The sequence below is a fragment of the Eumetopias jubatus genome, unplaced genomic scaffold (assembly GCF_037043125.1).
Source record: "Eumetopias jubatus isolate StellerSeaLion01/CBP00866 unplaced genomic scaffold, mEumJub1_p1.0 scaffold_13, whole genome shotgun sequence".
Classification (NCBI taxonomy): domain Eukaryota; kingdom Metazoa; phylum Chordata; class Mammalia; order Carnivora; family Otariidae; genus Eumetopias; species Eumetopias jubatus.
In genome coordinates this window covers 96653141-96671111 of record NW_028274819.1, presented here as the reverse complement: position 1 = coordinate 96671111, position 17971 = coordinate 96653141, and the positions used below count along the sequence as shown (strand labels likewise).

The 17971-nt window shown below is 46.3% G+C and overlaps 1 protein-coding gene across 1 annotated transcript in view; it reads left to right on the top strand.

Moving 5' to 3' along the window:
• The window catches only part of TECTA (tectorin alpha), a 68427-nt gene extending 51512 nt beyond the window's left edge, over nucleotides 1-16915 (top strand). The window contains exons 13-23 of the mRNA XM_028125986.2: nucleotides 1030-1413; nucleotides 3317-3603; nucleotides 4989-5284; nucleotides 7798-7908; nucleotides 9086-9288; nucleotides 10269-10432; nucleotides 10882-11130; nucleotides 14451-14613; nucleotides 15737-15824; nucleotides 16102-16218; nucleotides 16815-16915. Of these exons, the coding sequence (XP_027981787.2) occupies nucleotides 1030-1413; nucleotides 3317-3603; nucleotides 4989-5284; nucleotides 7798-7908; nucleotides 9086-9288; nucleotides 10269-10432; nucleotides 10882-11130; nucleotides 14451-14613; nucleotides 15737-15824; nucleotides 16102-16218; nucleotides 16815-16915 (2163 nt within the window). The remainder of the gene's footprint in view (nucleotides 1-1029; nucleotides 1414-3316; nucleotides 3604-4988; nucleotides 5285-7797; nucleotides 7909-9085; nucleotides 9289-10268; nucleotides 10433-10881; nucleotides 11131-14450; nucleotides 14614-15736; nucleotides 15825-16101; nucleotides 16219-16814) is intronic.
• The last annotated feature ends 1056 nt before the right edge of the window (nucleotides 16916-17971 follow it).

Sequence of the window (17971 nt, the reverse complement as noted above, 5' to 3'; positions counted from 1 at the left end):
TCATGACCAATTTCCAGCTGTTCCCTGGAGTTCTCAATCTAGAACAAGGGCAAGTTCAAGAGCACAAACTCCACCAAGTACAATTGGGTCTACAGATGATTGCTTGTTTGGGGAAGAATAGGAAATTAAAGGCTGCCACCATGGAATATAGACTTTGCTACTGGTATTTTATGTAACTATGTAATTTCTCACCTTCTCAAAGAGGATGAGTGGCTCTTCTCCAGTAAGAACAGCATCTACGGTTTATTGAGTGCCTACGCTACGCCAGGAAACGTGCCTTATAAGGTCTTATTTAATTTAATCTTCAGGGCTGCCCTGCAAGACTGTATTATTACCTCCAATTGAGATCTGAGCAAACGGAGGCTCTGGGAGGTTGGTAGTGTTCCTCAGGGTGGACACGTAGAGTCCAGGGCTGGAACTGAAGCCCAGAACCTCCCTGTTCTCTAGATCCCTCCTTTCAGAACACATAGGAATGGAGGTCCTTGCCACCACAGGAAATTCCAAGTAGGTAGGTAAAGACAAAGTTTGGAATGGCTGTACTCACTGAATGTTGAAATGACTCATCATAGGAAGTGGTTATAACTTTCTTTTAACCTAGTTAAGATCTGAAGGGCCACTTTTATCATTCTTGAGCGAACTGAAATTTCATCCTCGAGGTGGAGCTGGTACTTTCCTACCAAATATTTTTCCTCTTCACCTACTTCCTCTAACATCTAAACATTCACAGGTTGGCCGTGATTAGGTCTACAATCCAGCTGTATAAGGGTCCCATGTTCTTGACCGAAACCAATAAAGACTAAACTGCATGTTGGTCTGGCATCCAAGTGGCGTGGAACAGATGTCACATTTACACGGCAGCAAACCCCCTCCTGCTCGCCGTTGCAAATTCCAGCCCCCTTGGATGGAGGCTAGCCCAGCCCCCAGCCCAGAACAGGGTCCAGATGGAGGCGCCCCCAGGGGCGCCCGGAGGGGAGGGGCCCCCCCGGCCTGCCCACAGCCGGCATTTAACCCCCACCGCCTCTCTTGCAGCCCAAGCAGCTGTTCTGGAACAGCGACTGCACGCGGCGCTGCCGCTGCTTCCGGCGCAACCTGATCCAGTGCGACCCGCGCCAGTGCAAGTCGGACGAGGAGTGCGCGCTGCGCAACGGGGTGCGCGGCTGCTTCAGCACCAAGACCTCCTATTGCCTGGCGGCGGGCGGCGGCGTCTTCCGCACCTTCGACGGTGCCTTCCTCCGCTTCCCCGCCAACTGTGCCTTCGTGCTCTCCACCATCTGCCAGAAGCTGCCCGACATCTCCTTCCAGCTCATCATCAACTTCGACAAGTGGTCGGCGCCCAACCTCACCATCATCTCGCCCGTCTACTTCTACATTAACGAAGAGCAGATTCTCATCAACGACCGGAACACTGTCAAGGTGACAAGCCTGTGGTTGATTCTTAAGACACGCGCCCCGGAACAAGGGCCTGGCTAGGGGACCTTGTGGTTTTCCCGGATAACCCAGTTGGAGGATAGTAAGTTGTTCCTCCGCATGTGCCTTACACAGATGACCAGATTTTCAGGAATAAAAGTCTAAAGATTCTGCAGCATGAGAACCGGCCCCGTTTTGTCCTTCACTGACCCTTCCGGGGCCACTAATGACAGCGTGGGTGCTAATAGAGTCTCAGGTGATAAAATGGTAGATAAGTCAGCTTTGACTCTGGATGGATTTCCAAAAAGCATCTTGTTTGTTTTTAAGAGCCTTTAAAAGTATTCTTGGCTCTGCTCAGCTGTATCAAGATGAGCTCTTTCATTTCTGCTATCCTTTCTAAAAGCCAGGAGAAGGCAAGCATTTGCCTATAAAAATAACGACCTCGCTAAAAACCTGATGGAGCCATCCCCCACTATCAGAGGGCTCCATGATGACAGAGCAAGTGAAAGAAAATGGGAGGCTGCATACTGTGCATTTCTCTTAGGTTGGCCCTCCCTTAGCCTGGCTGGCTGGTCTCTGGTGAATCTTAGACTAACATATAAAATAAATGTGAATCTCCAACCAACCCCCATAACTGATATGGCTCCCCAACTTGGATTCCTCCCGCCCCTTCCATGTAAGATATAATCTGCTCTGATAAACTCCTGAAAGCCACCTCCAGCCTCTCAGCTAAACCAGGCTGCTCACAAGCTGGCAGACCTGAAAGATGGCACCAGTCCCCAGTGCTGTGACTCCAGCTGGGGAGGGGCAGGTAGAGAGCCAGGACACACACATTGACGTTTTCCAGAATTAAGCATTATTGTGTGTATTCTGCTTTCTGCCACTGGCTCATTGCATTGAGCGTGTCTTTGGAAAATCATCAGATAGCTTAGTGTCCAACATTAGGCAAAAGACTGGCAGTATTTTGCAAGCTTAAAACGAAGAGTCTGGATTTTAATACTGGTTTTTAACTTCAGTGAAAGCTGCTACTGTTTTTGACACTCCAATTCTTCTTACAAATTGGCCCACATAGACACGACTGCATTGCTCCCGAATACAGGAGCTAGAAAGTCAAAATGACCACCCGAGAGAGCAAAACTGACATTATTGCTGAATAAAATACTCCAAGCTGGCCAAAATGGTAAAGAATCATATTGTCTAAAAGGCTTCTGCTTTTTTTTTTTAAGAAACAAAAGTTACTAATAACTGGGGGGGGGGATCAATTTATTTGGTAAGTACAGGAAAAGCACGTTATGTTCTGTCCTAAGGGCTAAGAAAAGAAACTGTTAGAAAGTAGGAGAATGATGAATGCAGAAAATACTGTGTCTATAGGACCTTTGGGGTGGGGGAGACCTCCAGTTTGGACCTTATACACAAGAAAACAATAAACATGGCAGTGATCCCCAGATTCATTTTAACCATGTTTGACACTCCTTCGCACAGGATTGGGATTTCATTTCAGTAATTGGTTTATGCTGGGGAAAGTTTTATACAAAAATCCAGCCATTTGCAGTGGGTTGTACTTTTATAATGTTTTCTTATCTTTCTGCCTCCACGTTTTGCTGCTTTGGGGGGAACTGAGGACAGTATGATGAGTAAATGCCTTTAAACTCTAAGGCAGTGTTCAGCAAGCTACAGAATTTGACCAAATCCACTTGCTGCCATTTTTTTTTAAATAAAGCTTTATTGGAATGCAGCCTCCTTAATTTAATTACATGTTGTCTATGGCTGTTTTCATGCCCTGAGAGCAGAGTTGAGTAGCAATAGAGATCATATAGCCCACAAAGCCTGTAAACATCTATAGTGGCCCTTGATAGGAACAACTGCCAACCCCTACTATAACTTACTTTCTCTCCCCCCTCTCCCACAGGTGAATGGCACACAAGTGAATGTTCCATTTATAACTGGGCTGGCAACCAAAATCTACAGCAGTGAGGGGTTCCTGGTGATAGACACCAGCCCTGACATCCAGATCTACTACAATGGTTTCAACGTCATAAAAATCAGCATCAGTGAGAGGCTGCAGAACAAAGTGTGTGGCCTCTGTGGCAACTTCAATGGGGACTTAACAGATGACTATGTGACCTTGCGGGGGAAGCCAGTGGTGAGCAGCGTGGTACTGGCCCAGAGCTGGAAAACCAATGGCATGCAGAAGAGGTGAGAGTTCCAGCTGCTAGACTTGGTGTCCCACACCCTCCCGTGTCCATGACAGGTGTTAATGAGGAATGCACTCTCTATCGTAGCACCACTCATCTCCTGCAAAGAGCTGAGCCCTAGGTCTTTGGAGTTTTCATGAGACAAATAGGCACAGCAGAGGCCTCAGTAATTTCTTGAATGGCAGAGGAAGGAACCGGGCTTAGATGATATGATTCCAAGTCTTCATGTCATCTAGCCCTTGGCCGAACAGAAGAGGGTGCCCAGGATTAAACCCTGAGGTCTTGACCAGCTGCCCACCTGCTGGGACTTGGGAGAAAAAGTCCCTTGCTTCCCAGGTCTGGGTCTAATTATGTGCCCGTGACTCCCACCAGAATGCAGGTAGAGTTTGGTAGAGATCAGGAAAGCCTTTTCAAAAATGGAAGTCACCAAAGTTATTATGAGACCCCTCTCTTGCCAGTTGAGATAGAATGAGTTAAACAAGTTATTCCAAAGTTACTTAATTCAGATTACCTCTGAGCTGCTGAATTTTGTAATACATTTCTGGATCTATAGATATGCTTCTTTTTCATGCTATTTCTTTGCTTTTATAAAGGTTCCATCCCTTGTACTTTAGCATCAGCTAAATGTCCAGATGGGGAAATGACGCAGGTATAAACAGAATACTATCTCATAAATTAGACGATCCTGAATTATAGGCCCCAGAGCTGGAAAAAACCTCAGGCAATATCTAGTCCAACCTCTTCCTTTTCTAGGTGAAATGGAAGCTAGAGCAGAATGAATTACATGAGGGGCCTGTAAGTGGCAAAGTCCAGAATCTCCTCCTGAGGGGTTATGATTCTGTTTGAGCTTCTCCCTTCCTTTTCTTCCTTTATAAACTGTTTCAGCTGGATACCAATTTTCTTGTGACAGTTTTGCTTTTGGTCTCTGGTAGCTATATGGGAAGTGGTTTAGAAGGCTTCTAGACAACTATTTTACCAACTATCATTACTATTATTGATTAATAATAATAGTAACTCTCATTATTATTATGGTTGTTATTGGTTATTAAATCAATACCTGTTCATGGTTATTGTATCAATCCTATCGAAGGTTAACAGTTTTCATATCAGTATCTGCCTTTCGTCTGACACGTTGGCCACTGACCCATTATTTTCGTTTACCCTCACCTCTCCCAGCGATAGCAACAATAGGAATTACTGTGTCGCTTTCTTAGATGGATAGATTGAGGCCAGTAGCCCCTGATTCACCTAAGATCACATAGCTAATTAGTGTTTGGAATCCGCATACTTCACTGACTTCCGGGTTAGCAGATGAGGTAACAGGTGGGGTCTTCCCTCCCCGCGGGGATCTCAGGGGGCTGTCTGGGTCTCGCTGCGTCTGACCAGACGTCTCACCTCTAGCTGCAACGAGCTGCAGTTCTCTCAGTACGCGGCCATGTGTGATAACGTGCACATCCAGAAGATGCAGGGTGACAGCTACTGCCTGAAGCTCACGGACATGAAGGGCTTCTTCCAGCCCTGCTACGGGCTTCTGGACCCCCTCCCCTTCTACGAGTCCTGCTACCTGGACGGTTGCTACAACCACCACAAGTCCCAGCTCTGTGGCTCCCTGGCAGCCTATGGGGAGTCCTGTCGCTCCTTCGGGATCCTCAGCACCGAGTGGATCGAGAAGGAGAATTGCTGTAAGAGAATTATTTTATCTCTGTGGGTTCTTTTCGAGCTAAGAGAACAGCCTTGCCGGCAACACCGCTTGGGCTAGGCCTGGCCGGCCGGCCTCCACCTTTAGCCATAGGTCTGCCCCCAGGCTTAAAGAGTTGAGAGCTACAGCAGAGATTCTGTGGGGAGGGGGGCGTTTCAGGAGAGCCTCACTTGCCTGTGGTTGCGCCCCAGCTATGGAATTTGGGACACCAGCTTGGGCAGATGAGGTTCTTTGGGTTGGAGGAGCACCCATTTAGTGACTGATGAGGTAGAGGGATGAACATCCTGACTGCTTTCAGATCTCGAAACCAGCTCTTCTTGCCTCGTTGAACAGGGGTCAGAGCCCAGCTCAGAAAGGGAAGACGTGTGGCAAGGGGCAAGCTGAGCTGGAATCGCACCAACTCTATCTGCCTGCCTTGCAAGGAAGCTGTGGTTGGATTTATAAAGGGATTGTACATATATTAAATTAGCTGATAAACCAATGGTCTATAGACTCCTTTTTTTAATTTAAATTCAATTAGCCAACATAGAGTACATCATTAGTTTCAGATGTAGAGTTCAGCAATTCATCAGTTGCACAGAACACCCAGTGCTCCTCACATCACGTGCCCTCCCTAATGCCCGTCACCCAGTAGATCTAAAGAGTCTTATATTTTTTTCTGTAGTAAGAAAATCATTTTGATGTGTAGATCCATTATATCATTTGCTCATTTTCTTGCTAAGTTAATCAAACAAATGGAGCAAATATGTATATAAACACATATAAATGTGTCATCGCCTGTCTTTTTAATGCAGTATGAAATTGTGGCCAACAGTGTGTGTATTTTGCCAACCCGGTGTGCATCCAGGTACCAACACAAAAACTGGCACATTGCAAGACTGCATGCCTGTCAGCAAATTTGCAGACTAAACCTGACCAGGAGTAGGGATGCACTTAATTCAGAATCTAAAAACAATGTAGTTGATTAGAATATGTATCCAATGATTTCAGAAACTCTTAACAAGCAAATTACTAGTCTCTCTTGGAAATCAACGTACATTTTTTGATAACTTTAATATTTTACCCTGTTGTGTTAATAAGCAATAGTTTCAATAATTTTAAGATTAACTGTTTTGAAACTTTAAGAACTTCCCTCTGTATAAGGGCATGTCTTATTTGCCAATTGGTATATGGACCACCATATTGGTAAGGGAGGTGTTTTTTTCCTTCTGTGGGCTATAGCCTCCCCACTTTGTTATTCTCTTGGGCTGTTTTCATGTTGTGTTAATCAGCCATAACATTCGCTGAGTGGCCGTTGTGTGCACTGTGTAGGCACTGGACACACTGGTCAAGTGAAAGGATCTTTATAAAAGGAAGCCTTTAAAAATAAATATATTTAAATTATGCTGATGGCTCTCCATTAGTGGTCTTTCTGGAAATTAAGACAGGGTGATGCCAAGCCATCCCGAAACTCCCATGTATTACAGTGAGTTACTTAGCAGAGGGGCATGGCAGCTGAGTCAGGAGAAGCAGCTGAGACAGCACGGGGTTTTGCTTTGTTTTTAAATTCTTGAAGCTAACTTGGCTCATGCTGGGATTGAACAGTTGTTGTTTCTTTAGCACTCACCATCCCATGCCATGATGAATAGGAGGATTATTACATCTGATAGGGAGAGAGGTTCTTTAAATAAAGAAACGAGCATCTAAAAGAAAATGCTCTCAATTAGTGTTTCTTAAACTGGGGAGTTGACGATCTTGCAGGTGGTCTGTGGACTCATCTGCTACAGAAATAATTGTTTATAATATGATGATGATGGCACTCCACATACATTTGTTTTTTACTTACAGTTTTGCCCTTGTTGGCAAAACAGTACAATTAATCTAAGTCAGTGTCGGCGAGTTGTGTGTAGGTTTGGGTTTGTCTATTTTTATAAAATTAAGTACACAGAAGTTTATGGGGAAAGTAGACCATGAATCAAAACAGACCAGCAAGTCCTATCTGAAGGACCTCTCTGGGACTTTACTGGCCCTGAAATTTTCATGCTTAACAAATATTTACTGAGCAGCAACTATGAGGAGGCTGGCTGCAAGGGAGGATGAAGATAAATGGTTGGACCCCACTCTGTGTAAGCGCAAAGATACAAATGCGTGTAATGGAAGACCAGTGTGCTAAGAACAGGGATCGGGGTAGATCTTGGCAGTTTGCGGTGTCTCTGCATTCCATTCTCACCACTCACCTTCCGCCGTGTGGACCTTGGGCATGTTGCAGCTGTGAAATGGTACTTAGTTCGCACACAGAGCAATCGTGAGGGTTGGAGGAGATACCGAAGCCTGGAGCCAGGGCCCTGATCACATGTTGTCATCATGTTCTGGAAAGTTGCCCTGTCTGTTCATCCTCAGCTGCCATCTGACCACCGCCAATTCCATGGAAGCGGCAAGTCCAGAGTGCAGCCACCTGCTGCTGAGCATGGGTGTGAAAATCAAGTCGTGCGTGTTTGTGTTTGTTTTCCTTTTTAGCAGGAGTGGTTGAAGATCCCTGTGTGGGGGTGGACTGTCCCAACCGGACCTGTGAGCTGGAAAACGGAGGAGAGCTGTGTGGCTGCGTGGAGCCGCCCCCCTATGGTAACAGTGAGTGACACCTGCCACCTCCCCACCCAGACTGGGCCTGATGCGGAGGCCTGGCAGCCACGCAGAAGGACTCCAGGGGTGGAGCCCATGTAGCCGCCCTAGTTAGAGACCCACCTCGTGAAGCTTTCACAAGCGTTGAAGCAGAACGAAGAAGCAATCTGACTTCTTCAAAGTAGGCTAATGTTCGCCTCCTCATAGCTACAGCCTTTTCTTCAATAAATGATAACACCTAAATTTGTACATGAATAGAATCAGCCAGTTACATCTGAGGCCCCGATCAACATCAGAGAGATCCATATTGATGTCTTAGTCTCACAGGGAAGTCAGGCAGTTTGACGCAAACACGAAACCCTCAGAGCGAGAGTGCCAGGTGCTTTAAGACTGGTTGAAAGCCAGATTAATTGGTCCTGAAGAAGCAACTGTGGGGTTTGAAGCAAACAGTAAACACCTAGGACCACAGGTCCCACTCCAAACCTCAGCGCCCATAAGGTAGGAACGGCCTTGTCCCCGCCGGGCGTACCCATGATGTCGGCCTGAAGGGGGGTGCTGCTTTGCGCCCCCAGCCCCGTGCCCTTGCTGGAACCAAATAACTCAGAAGGCATGTGCTAAATTGTAGCATCCTACTTGACTGAAAGATTCCCTAGGAGGGCTGCTGTTCCAGGGCTTCACCTGGGCAGATAAAATCCTCTCTGTTTCTCTAGTGCTCGTTAGCTTGTGTTTATGTACTCCTAGAAAATGCCAATTGGCCTAATAGTGTCAAAAATCTCCTAGTGGGTGCCTGGGAATCCGTGGGGGCTCCAGGAGTGGCCTGCCCGGGGCTGCTCTCACCCGGGGGCATGTCCTTTAGCCTCTCTAGGATAAGCCAGATGCGGTACACAGCTTAGGGGAAAGTAGCTCCACCCAAAGTGGGGCAAGGTCCTAGGTTTGTGAAGAAAAGACGAAACACACTTTACTAGCATGTTAATCCTTTTTAAAAAGCTTAACAACATCCCGGTTATTGCTTTGAATAACTTTATGTACTCTTTTGGTTGGATCAAAGCTTAATTAGAAATGTCCAGCCTTTGTGTGAAGATCATTAGCCTCTTCTCAAGGATCCGGTCATAGGACACCGCACCCCCACCCCTGCAGCACCACCAGCTCCCCCTGACTTGCCTCTCATACTAACTGTTCCCCGCAGACTCCCATGACATCATTGATGCAGAGGTGACCTGCAAGGCAGCCCAGATGGAAGTGTCCATATCGAAGTGCAGACTCTTCCAGCTCGGCTTTGAGAGGGAGGGTGTGAGGATCAATGACAGACTGTGTTCCCACATCGAGGGGGAAGATTTCATCTCCTTTCAGATCAACAACACCAAAGGGAATTGTGGCAACATCGTGCAGGTGAGAACCAGGGGCCAGAAAGGACATCCGGCTGAGGTAGTGACAGCACCAAGGGTTTGCACGTTGGGTATCTTTAAAGCCAACTTCAGGGTGGTTTACTTAGAAATATCCTCTGTGGAAAACAACACAAGACATATCCAACATGAAAGACATCAAGGAGAAGAATCATCGGGTGCTGAGTGGTTAATTGAACTGAAAGATCCCAATAAGTGACAGGCTCCTGTCCTCAGTTTGCGCTGTCCGCTGTCATCCTTTACCCTCCATGCTGACAAATTTTTGTTACCTCGTTCATTCTTCTCTTGTTCTTCCAGGTAAAGGAAGAGTTTTTTTTTGGGGGGGGGGGAGGGTGTCCCAGACACCATGTAACAGTTGGCTGCAGAAATACACCAAGGCCCAACTTTTCATGTCAGATTATCCAGTGTATAGGTTGGCAAAGCATCTTGCTTCTTATCCTCCTGTTCCTTCCTATAAAATAGATATATGTATATGTATATATATTATATATATATAACCGTGTTCATTAGCACTTTATCAGGGAATGAAAGGAGTGAGCAGGTGCAACCTGCCTTTGTTCATTGTGGTCCTTGTGGGAATGTCTGGTAGAAGATTTGGTGCGGGAGAGATTTTGGATTAAGACTCAAAAAAGAAGATTTATATTAACCTGGGATGGCAGTACTTCATGCTGTCCCCAGCTTGGGTTCCCACGGTTAACTAGGGCTGGTTGTAGTTAGAATTCAGGGTACAGGGATTCAGCCTCCGTGGACACTCAAGGTTATCAGACTGAAGGGTGCTGTTGACATCTATTGCAATACTTTCATTATTATTGTTAGTAAATGCTGAAGCTAGCTCCATCCTGACCTATACCAGCCTCTGGGTTACGTATGGAAAGAAGCCATTTCTCCACTTTCAGGGCTGTGGATTTGAAATGCAAGCCACATACTCCCACATTTAATGATTTCTGACCTTCCTTTGCTCTGCAGTCCAATGGCACTCATATCATGTATAAAAACACAGTCTGGATCGAAAGTGCCAACAACACTGGCAACATCATCACTAGGGACCGGACGATCAATGTGGAATTTTCGTGTGCTTATGAGCTGGATATCAAGATCTCTTTAGATTCTGTTGTGAAGCCTATGCTAAGGTAAAGAATCTCATGGGCTGTGTGCATTTCTTTGTCTTTTCCTTGACAGTCAAGGTTAGCATAATCAAAATTGCTTGCTAGCATTTGTCTTTGAAACACTAGGGAAGAAATAGTTCATATTTTCTGCACCTAAAGCCTCGGACCAGCACTGTGCACTAGAACTTTCTACAATGATGGAAATGTACTGTATTACTATCCAGTGCAACAGCTGTATGTCAAAATCGAGCAATTGAAATGTGGTTAGGGGTGCTGAGGAATTGATTTTTTTAAATTTTATTTAATTTTCATTTTACTTGCCACATGTGGCTTGCCATTTTGGGTACCATTTTGGAGTTATACTTTGCTATCATCTGCTTTGCCTTCCTTCTGCATTTTCGGCTTGAAAATGGTAGCAATTGAATACATATAATTGTTTGGGGTCCCTTGCCTCATGATTGTTTCCCTTTTAGTGTCATTAACCTCACAGTTCCAACCCAAGAAGGCAGCTTCACCACCAAGATGGCGCTCTACAAAAATGCTTCCTACAAACACCCTTACCGCCAGGGTGAGGTGGTGTTGACAACTCGAGATGTGCTGTACGTAGGGGTCTTTGTGGTTGGAGCTGACTCCACACACTTACTCCTAACGCTGAACAAATGCTATGCTACCCCCTCCCGTGACAGCAATGACAAACTCCGGTACTTCATCATTGAAGGAGGGTGAGTGGCCTCTTATTAGAGGACAGCCTCAGAGCCTTTCAGATAAATACTGGTCCACGTCAGGTTTTAGAGAAGAGAGTGGGAGGCAATGTTTGTATTGTGCATCCATGAACCAGAATGCTCTTGACAGCCTGTGAGATAGACATTGGATGAGCAATGAGCAGGCTGAGGCTCAGGGAGGCCAAGCAACTTGCTTAAAGTCATAGAGCAACTTAGTAGCAGATCCCCGCATCTTTGTGGCATTAACTACAAAAAGCTTTGTTTGCAATGTGATCCAAGCGGGGATTGTGTCCTGCCGACTTCGAGTTTCAGCTTGAGAGAAATGTGGATCACCTGCACAAAAGCATGTCGTGAGAAGGAATGGTTGGTGAACAGAACACCTGTCAAAATTTGAAAAGAACTAGAATAATAGAACAGAATAAGAGAGTAAGTGGAAGAAACTACATAGCCTATAAAATCAAGGAGTTTCTTCTTATTCACTGCTAAATGCCTGGCACCTACTGTGTTTCCTGAAACACAGTGGTTATGTAACAAAATTTACAGAAGGAATGAATCAGAAGAAAAGACTATAGACCAAACCACAGTAATGAGAATTATTTTTATTTTTTAAAAACTGGTTATGTCAAGTAACAGTAGTTCTGGCCGGCTGTGAAAATCAAAGACAGACAGACTAACAGGAGAAAAGCATACACATTTATTTAATATGGGTTTTAGGTGACACAGAAGCCTCCATAAGGAAATGAGGAGAAAGGAAGTGGTCGAACCTGAGAACTTTCTGCTAGGTTAGACCAAGAAGGGACCATGGAGAAGTATGAAAGGTCAAAGGGTATGTGGTAAATGTAGTAAACTGGGGGAAGCTTAGCAGAGCCTCTTGGTTAGGATTCTTCTTGGTTTCCCTCTGTCTTTGGAGATAAGGATGCTACTTTCCTGAAGGAGGGAGGGCCCCTGGCACCTGAGGGCTTTGTGACCTGTTTCAGGACAGTAGAGTCAGGGGAAGGTCACCGTGACCTTTCTGCTTCTGCCGTTTTCTCAAACTCCTTCACCTTAAAATACTCAGTATGTCAAGGGGCCAGATTTTGGGGGGTAGCGTGTCCTGACCCCCGTGACTAGCCTCGGTCGACACCTACCCTGAGGTGGTCAGGGAGCTCTGTGGATATTACAATTAGCTTCAAGGTTGAAAAGGAATAGTTTCTCAAAAGAAGGTATGGTTCTGGGCAAACAGTGAATATCCACGGCTTTGCAGAGAAGTTAGGTACACAGTTCACCCAGGGCGACTCAATTAGCCAGGGGCAGAGAGGAACCCTTTCGAGTATTACGACACACAGCCTCCCTAACTGGCCGGACAGGACTTGTGGCACAGGGTGCAGAGGCTTTTGACTTCCTGAGCTGGTTCTTGGGCTGTTCAGAGGCAAAGGGAAGGACGTGGTGACTCCTCGGTGGCTCGCAGCCTGGATGCCTCTCCTTCCCATCGAAGTCCTTTCCTAAAGTGAAAGAGCTCAGATCTGAGCCCCTGTACAGATACCAGCCCGGCTGGAGGGCCTGTGTCTCCTTTGGAGGACGCAGTGGCATTTAGCAGTTTTTAAATAGTGCTTAATAGACTTGACCCAGGGAGGAGAGTGAGTGAGCGTATTCATAAATCTCAGCCTCCCCCCAGGGTCTGAACAAAGGCCTTCCAGATGAAACTGTCGTTTGCTTTCGTCCTATGGGGGAATTTTAATTCATGAGTCCTTCTGACCCTTCTTGGAGGGCTGTGGTTATTGTGTTCCCAGTGAACTTGTCCAGTGGGAAACCGATGCATGGTGACAAACGTGTGAGCAGCAAAATGGGTTCACTTCAGAATTTTGGGGGGTCAGCTCGGTGGAGAGCAGCAATGGTACCACCATCTCCCAGTGACTCAGAAGTCCCATCATGCCCGTCGCTGTTCTCTCCTCTTCGTGCACCTGGACAGAGGAAAGGACAGTTGTTCCTCTGATGGTGGACAAAGGGTTCTAGCGCTTGGCTTGTGTGCTCACACTGAGGCAGGCATCCACAGAGCCTGTCCCTCCTTCCCCAACCTCTTCCTTCTGCTCCATGCGTTTCCGGTACCTGAGTATCGAGTCATCGGTCCGGGAGGGGGTGGTCTGGTTAAGAGGGAAGGCCTGTGTGAAGATTGGAGAGCTATGAACATTTTAGAAACTTTGAACCCATTTAGATTATTCAAATGAATAACAGTGACAAGGAGAAGTACGGCAAGTAAGTTTTAATTTCAAAACATTTAAGAAACAATCGCCTTGAAGACTAATTACAAAACCTAATAGGTGTGGGGATCCTGAAGGATAACTCCGGTTTTTAATTTTCCTTATCACTAAGCTATTTAATCCTGTGGGTATGGGAAGGAAAGATTTAAAAAAAGAGTCACTCTTTTCATCTTCATCATTTTTAGATAACTTCTCAGCGCCTATAGGCCAACCTTGGCCACGGTGGCACAGTTCATGCATTCACTCATGCATTCATCCACAAAGATATTTAGATCTGTCCTGTGGACCCTACAGTGTGTTGGAGACCCAGTGAAGGCAACATCCGGGTTCTTGTGCTCTGGGAATCCAGAAAAAGCCACCTGTTCCCGCCTGGTCAGGACAGTGGTAGGGGGGTGTCTGCTGAGAAGGGGGAGCCACAGACTGGCTTTGGGGAAAGAGCAGGAGTATACATGCATGGGAAGACTTCCAGATTAGGGAAACTTCATACGGAGAGACAGTGGGGCAGAAGGGGCTGTGATGCATTTGGGGAACTCTTACGTGTACCTGAGGGAGGCTGGTGGCTGTCACTGCCCACTAGCCCAATACCACAAGGGGGGGCGGCAGGGGAGGAGATGGGGCCACCTGCTGCATGCATCTTAGCTATCTGGGACTGCTCTGCCTTCTCCAGCTCCCATCTATTTTAACATGGACCAATAGGGTTTTAATCAGGGGACCCCCCCCCCACACACACACTGATAATTAACCCAAGAAAGTACAGCCGAGGCGAGGACTGATGACGTTTGCTGAGTTGGTGTCAGTAAAGCAGGGCACCATGAGGGGCAGAATGAGAAACCAAAGCTGTGGGGAGACTGGGGGCAGTCCCTGCAGTCATCCAGCTTTTAGTTGCAGTTAGGATGCTAACTTGAGGTGTTATTCGATGCTTTTAAAACAAACTATGAAAATAGACGGGAGTGGGAGTAAATGAGAAACCCACACAGTCCAGAGGTCACTCTCAAATGCAAAGACATTCTTACCTATCATGATGGGCTTTAGATGAAATAGAAGCCAAAGTGTGAAGCAAAGATTCCATTTTCTCCTGAATAGGTGTCAGAACATTAAAGATAACACCATTGGCATCGAGGAGAACGGCGTCTCCCTAACCTGTCGCTTTCATGTCACTGTCTTCAAGTTCATTGGGGATTACGATGAAGTTCATCTTCATTGCGCGGTGTCACTGTGTGATTCCGAAAAGTACTCCTGTAAAATAGTAAGTGAGGGCGTGAAAATGAAATGCATCGCCCTATTTCTCACTGCCCCCAGTTTGCCCAGCATGGGGATCACAATCGCCAGGATCTGGCTGGCTCCTGGGAGTTCTGTGGCTCTCACGGCCCCTGGAAGTGGCTAAGTTGAAATCCTCCCTAGATGCTTAGGAGCAGCAGTCCTCTTTGGTCAGACAGGAAGAGAGAGAATGCGGTAGAATGATGTCCTCCTCTGTCTCTGAAATGTCAGTCTGTCATGGGCATAGCACTAGACCAGGGTTTCTCAAACCTCAGCACTATTGACATTTTGGAGCCAACTGTTCTTGGTTGTAGGGATTGTTCTGTGCCTTGTAGGATGTTTCGCAGCATCTCCACCCACTAGAGGCAAAGAGCACCTCCTCCCCAGCTGTCACACCCCAAAATGCCTCCCAGCATTGCCGACTACCCCGGGGGAGGGAAGGGCAAAACTGGCCCTGTTTGAGGACCACCATACCCGCACCCGAGTCTCAAGGAGCTAGGCCACCTGAATCTGAAGGGGACAGTGGGGGCCAAGCTCCACCGCACAATCGAAGCAAACTCCTGGGTCCAGGAGTTCTTTAGACAGTGACTCTCCTACAGCTCATCCAGATCCACGCCGGGGCCTGAGGCTCCGCAGGGGCTCCCGGAGGGGCTGCTGGAATGAGGTGACAAACCAGTCCTCTCTTCCATGCCAGGCTTACATCCCCTCCACAGACACCAGAGTCCCTAAGATTTTACTGCCCTGGGATCTGCTCCCTAACCTTTAACTTTCCCGCTTTGTGCTTCCCTGGCGTTTGCAGAATCAAGCTGTGAATTGTGGTCAAGCCACTTACACACGCGGCTGTCCACCCTATTGCCGGATGCGATCCAACAATCCTCATCCTTGGGAAGGGAGCCTTTTTGAATCGAAGGAGAACATATTTAATTCTGTTCCACGTAAAGCCCAGAGTCCCGGTGGGCTCCAGGATCAAGAATGCATTGGTTCTAATTAATCAGAGTAGTGATAGTGCTTGAGGCTGGAACCACTGCCTCTTTTGGAGGTTGGAAACATGGTGAAGAATATGTTATCAGCTTAATTGTGTGAAATTTTCCCTCTGGTGTTCTGTCTTTCAGACTTGCCCACAAAATTCCAGGATTGCCACAGATTATACCAAAGAACCTAAAGAACAGATCATTTCAGTGGGACCTATTAGGAGAAAAAGTATGTATGTCCCCCAAAAACACGTTATAAATTATTAAAACAATGGGATTTGAGGGCTCGGACTAACTCTTGGGTGTGTTTCAACTACGACATGAATCTGGTGACCGACCAGAGATGGAGGGACACCCCGGTGAAATCTTTACATTGACTCTGAAAACACTACAACGGCGCTAGGCTTTTTTTCTTCTTGCTGTCCTCTGGTTTAAAGCGTTGCCCCGAGAGCCACGTTGAAGATTTGACCTGCCTGCCCTTGTTCTCACCAGTTGTTCTTTTTCAGGGCTGGACTGGTGTGAGGACAACGGAGGGTGTGAGCAGATTTGCACCAGCCGGGTCGATGGACCCCTGTGTAGCTGTGTGACAGGGGCCCTGCAGGCGGACGGCAAGAGCTGTAGAGGTAGATGCTCCCCCTGTTCTGGGCAGGCAGCTGGGGGCGCAGGGAGCCCTCTCCCCTGAGGAGGAGACGTTCAATCGTGAAGCCCACTCAGTCAGGAATTGACCTATGGAAATTCCAGAAATTAAGATGGGAAAATGACGGGAATGCCAAGGAATTCTAGCACCATCTTGGAGATACAGATATTGATGTAGATACAGATACAATGTTTTTAACCTTTGGGTCTCTGTTCTTTTATCTAAAAGATGAAGGTGATTTAAAAAAAAAAAGTTATCCAACTATTTTAAGGACCAAATATTGGCCTTAAATCTGGTCACCAAGTCTACCTGGGCTGTGGTTGGGACTGGGATGGTTCGTCCAACAAATGAGATTTCTTGCAGTTGCCTTAGCACATGGGTTTCCCTGAGGTTAGCAGGACTCTGCTAAAGGTTGAGTTAATTCTGCTTCTTTCCTGCCTTGGTCAGTGCCATTTGGATAAAGTGAGTTCTTGGCCATGAAGAAAGTGGGCTTATTCATTTAGCTGAGTACCACAGAGTTCTGATTCCTGTCAAAGAGCTATCTTTCTTCATAGGACTTACTATGTTCCTCTCTGTTCACAGCCTCTAATTCTTCCATTGAACTTCAAGTCTGGACGCTGCTTCTCATCATGACCCAGATTTCACTATGGCATTTTGTCTATAAGTCAGGCACGACCTCATAATTAACTCAAGGTTTCTATATAAAGTACTGTAATTTACTCACTTCAATTCCCTGTAGGATAAAAGGTGTGTGCCCTTAAGTCAAAGCCTGATTGAAAATGTCCAGCATCTCAAAGTGATACCACCTGCCTCCAATAGTCAGAGTCCCAGAAATGTGTGAATTTTCCAGCTCCTGTTTCAAAGTACACAACGGAGCTCCCAAAAGCAGGTATCTTGCCTAAAATGTCCAAACAATTGTCACTAGAAACTTTGGTTCCCATGAAAAACCAGTAAAGGAGAAGAAAATTCTGGTTAGAGAAGTCTAATCAGGGAAATCTGTCCAACTGGTGCTGTTTCTGGATCATAGTTTTTTACCGAGAAAGGGCCTGTGGGAACAATATTGAGAAGCAATGACTGGAAAGTTTGACTCTCTCTGAGGAATCTTTCTGATGTTCGGAAGTGTCTGATCTACGATATGCATGTGTTGCTCGCTCCTGTTTATGATGAGCTCCTTCCCTACCCTTACGTCCCTCAACCTCGCCATGGCAGCTTGGCCACTTGGGATACTGTTTGCAGACCTGGGGAACCCCACCTCCCATCCCAGACCCTTCTCTCTGACAAATCAACCAAATAATTTTTAATGTGTTTTATGCTTAAATAAACTTCACGTTCAAGTACTCTCAGTACTTGGTGACTGGAATCTTTCTTACTGATATTAAGGTTTGCATACTCCATAGCATGCTCTGATTTCAAAAAAAGCAGCAGCCTTTGGACCTGGTAGACACCACTGGCCAGAGCTTGAATGTGTTTTGCTGTGTGTACTGACAGAGCATTAGCAGGACATGAACGTGCGGGACAGAAGAGAGGCGGCATCCTCTTTTGTATATAGTACAAAAACACGCATTTGCTGTGATTAACTGCAAACGGGAGGCCTGCTAAATATAATCCCTGGACTGCCTCTCTTTTTCAGGTTCAAAACAAAAGTAAAACCCACTTCAAGTTTATTTTGAAGTTGTTTTGGATTTAAGCTGATGGTATTTTTGCATTTTTCTGGGAACTCTGTGAAAAGCTGAGCATAA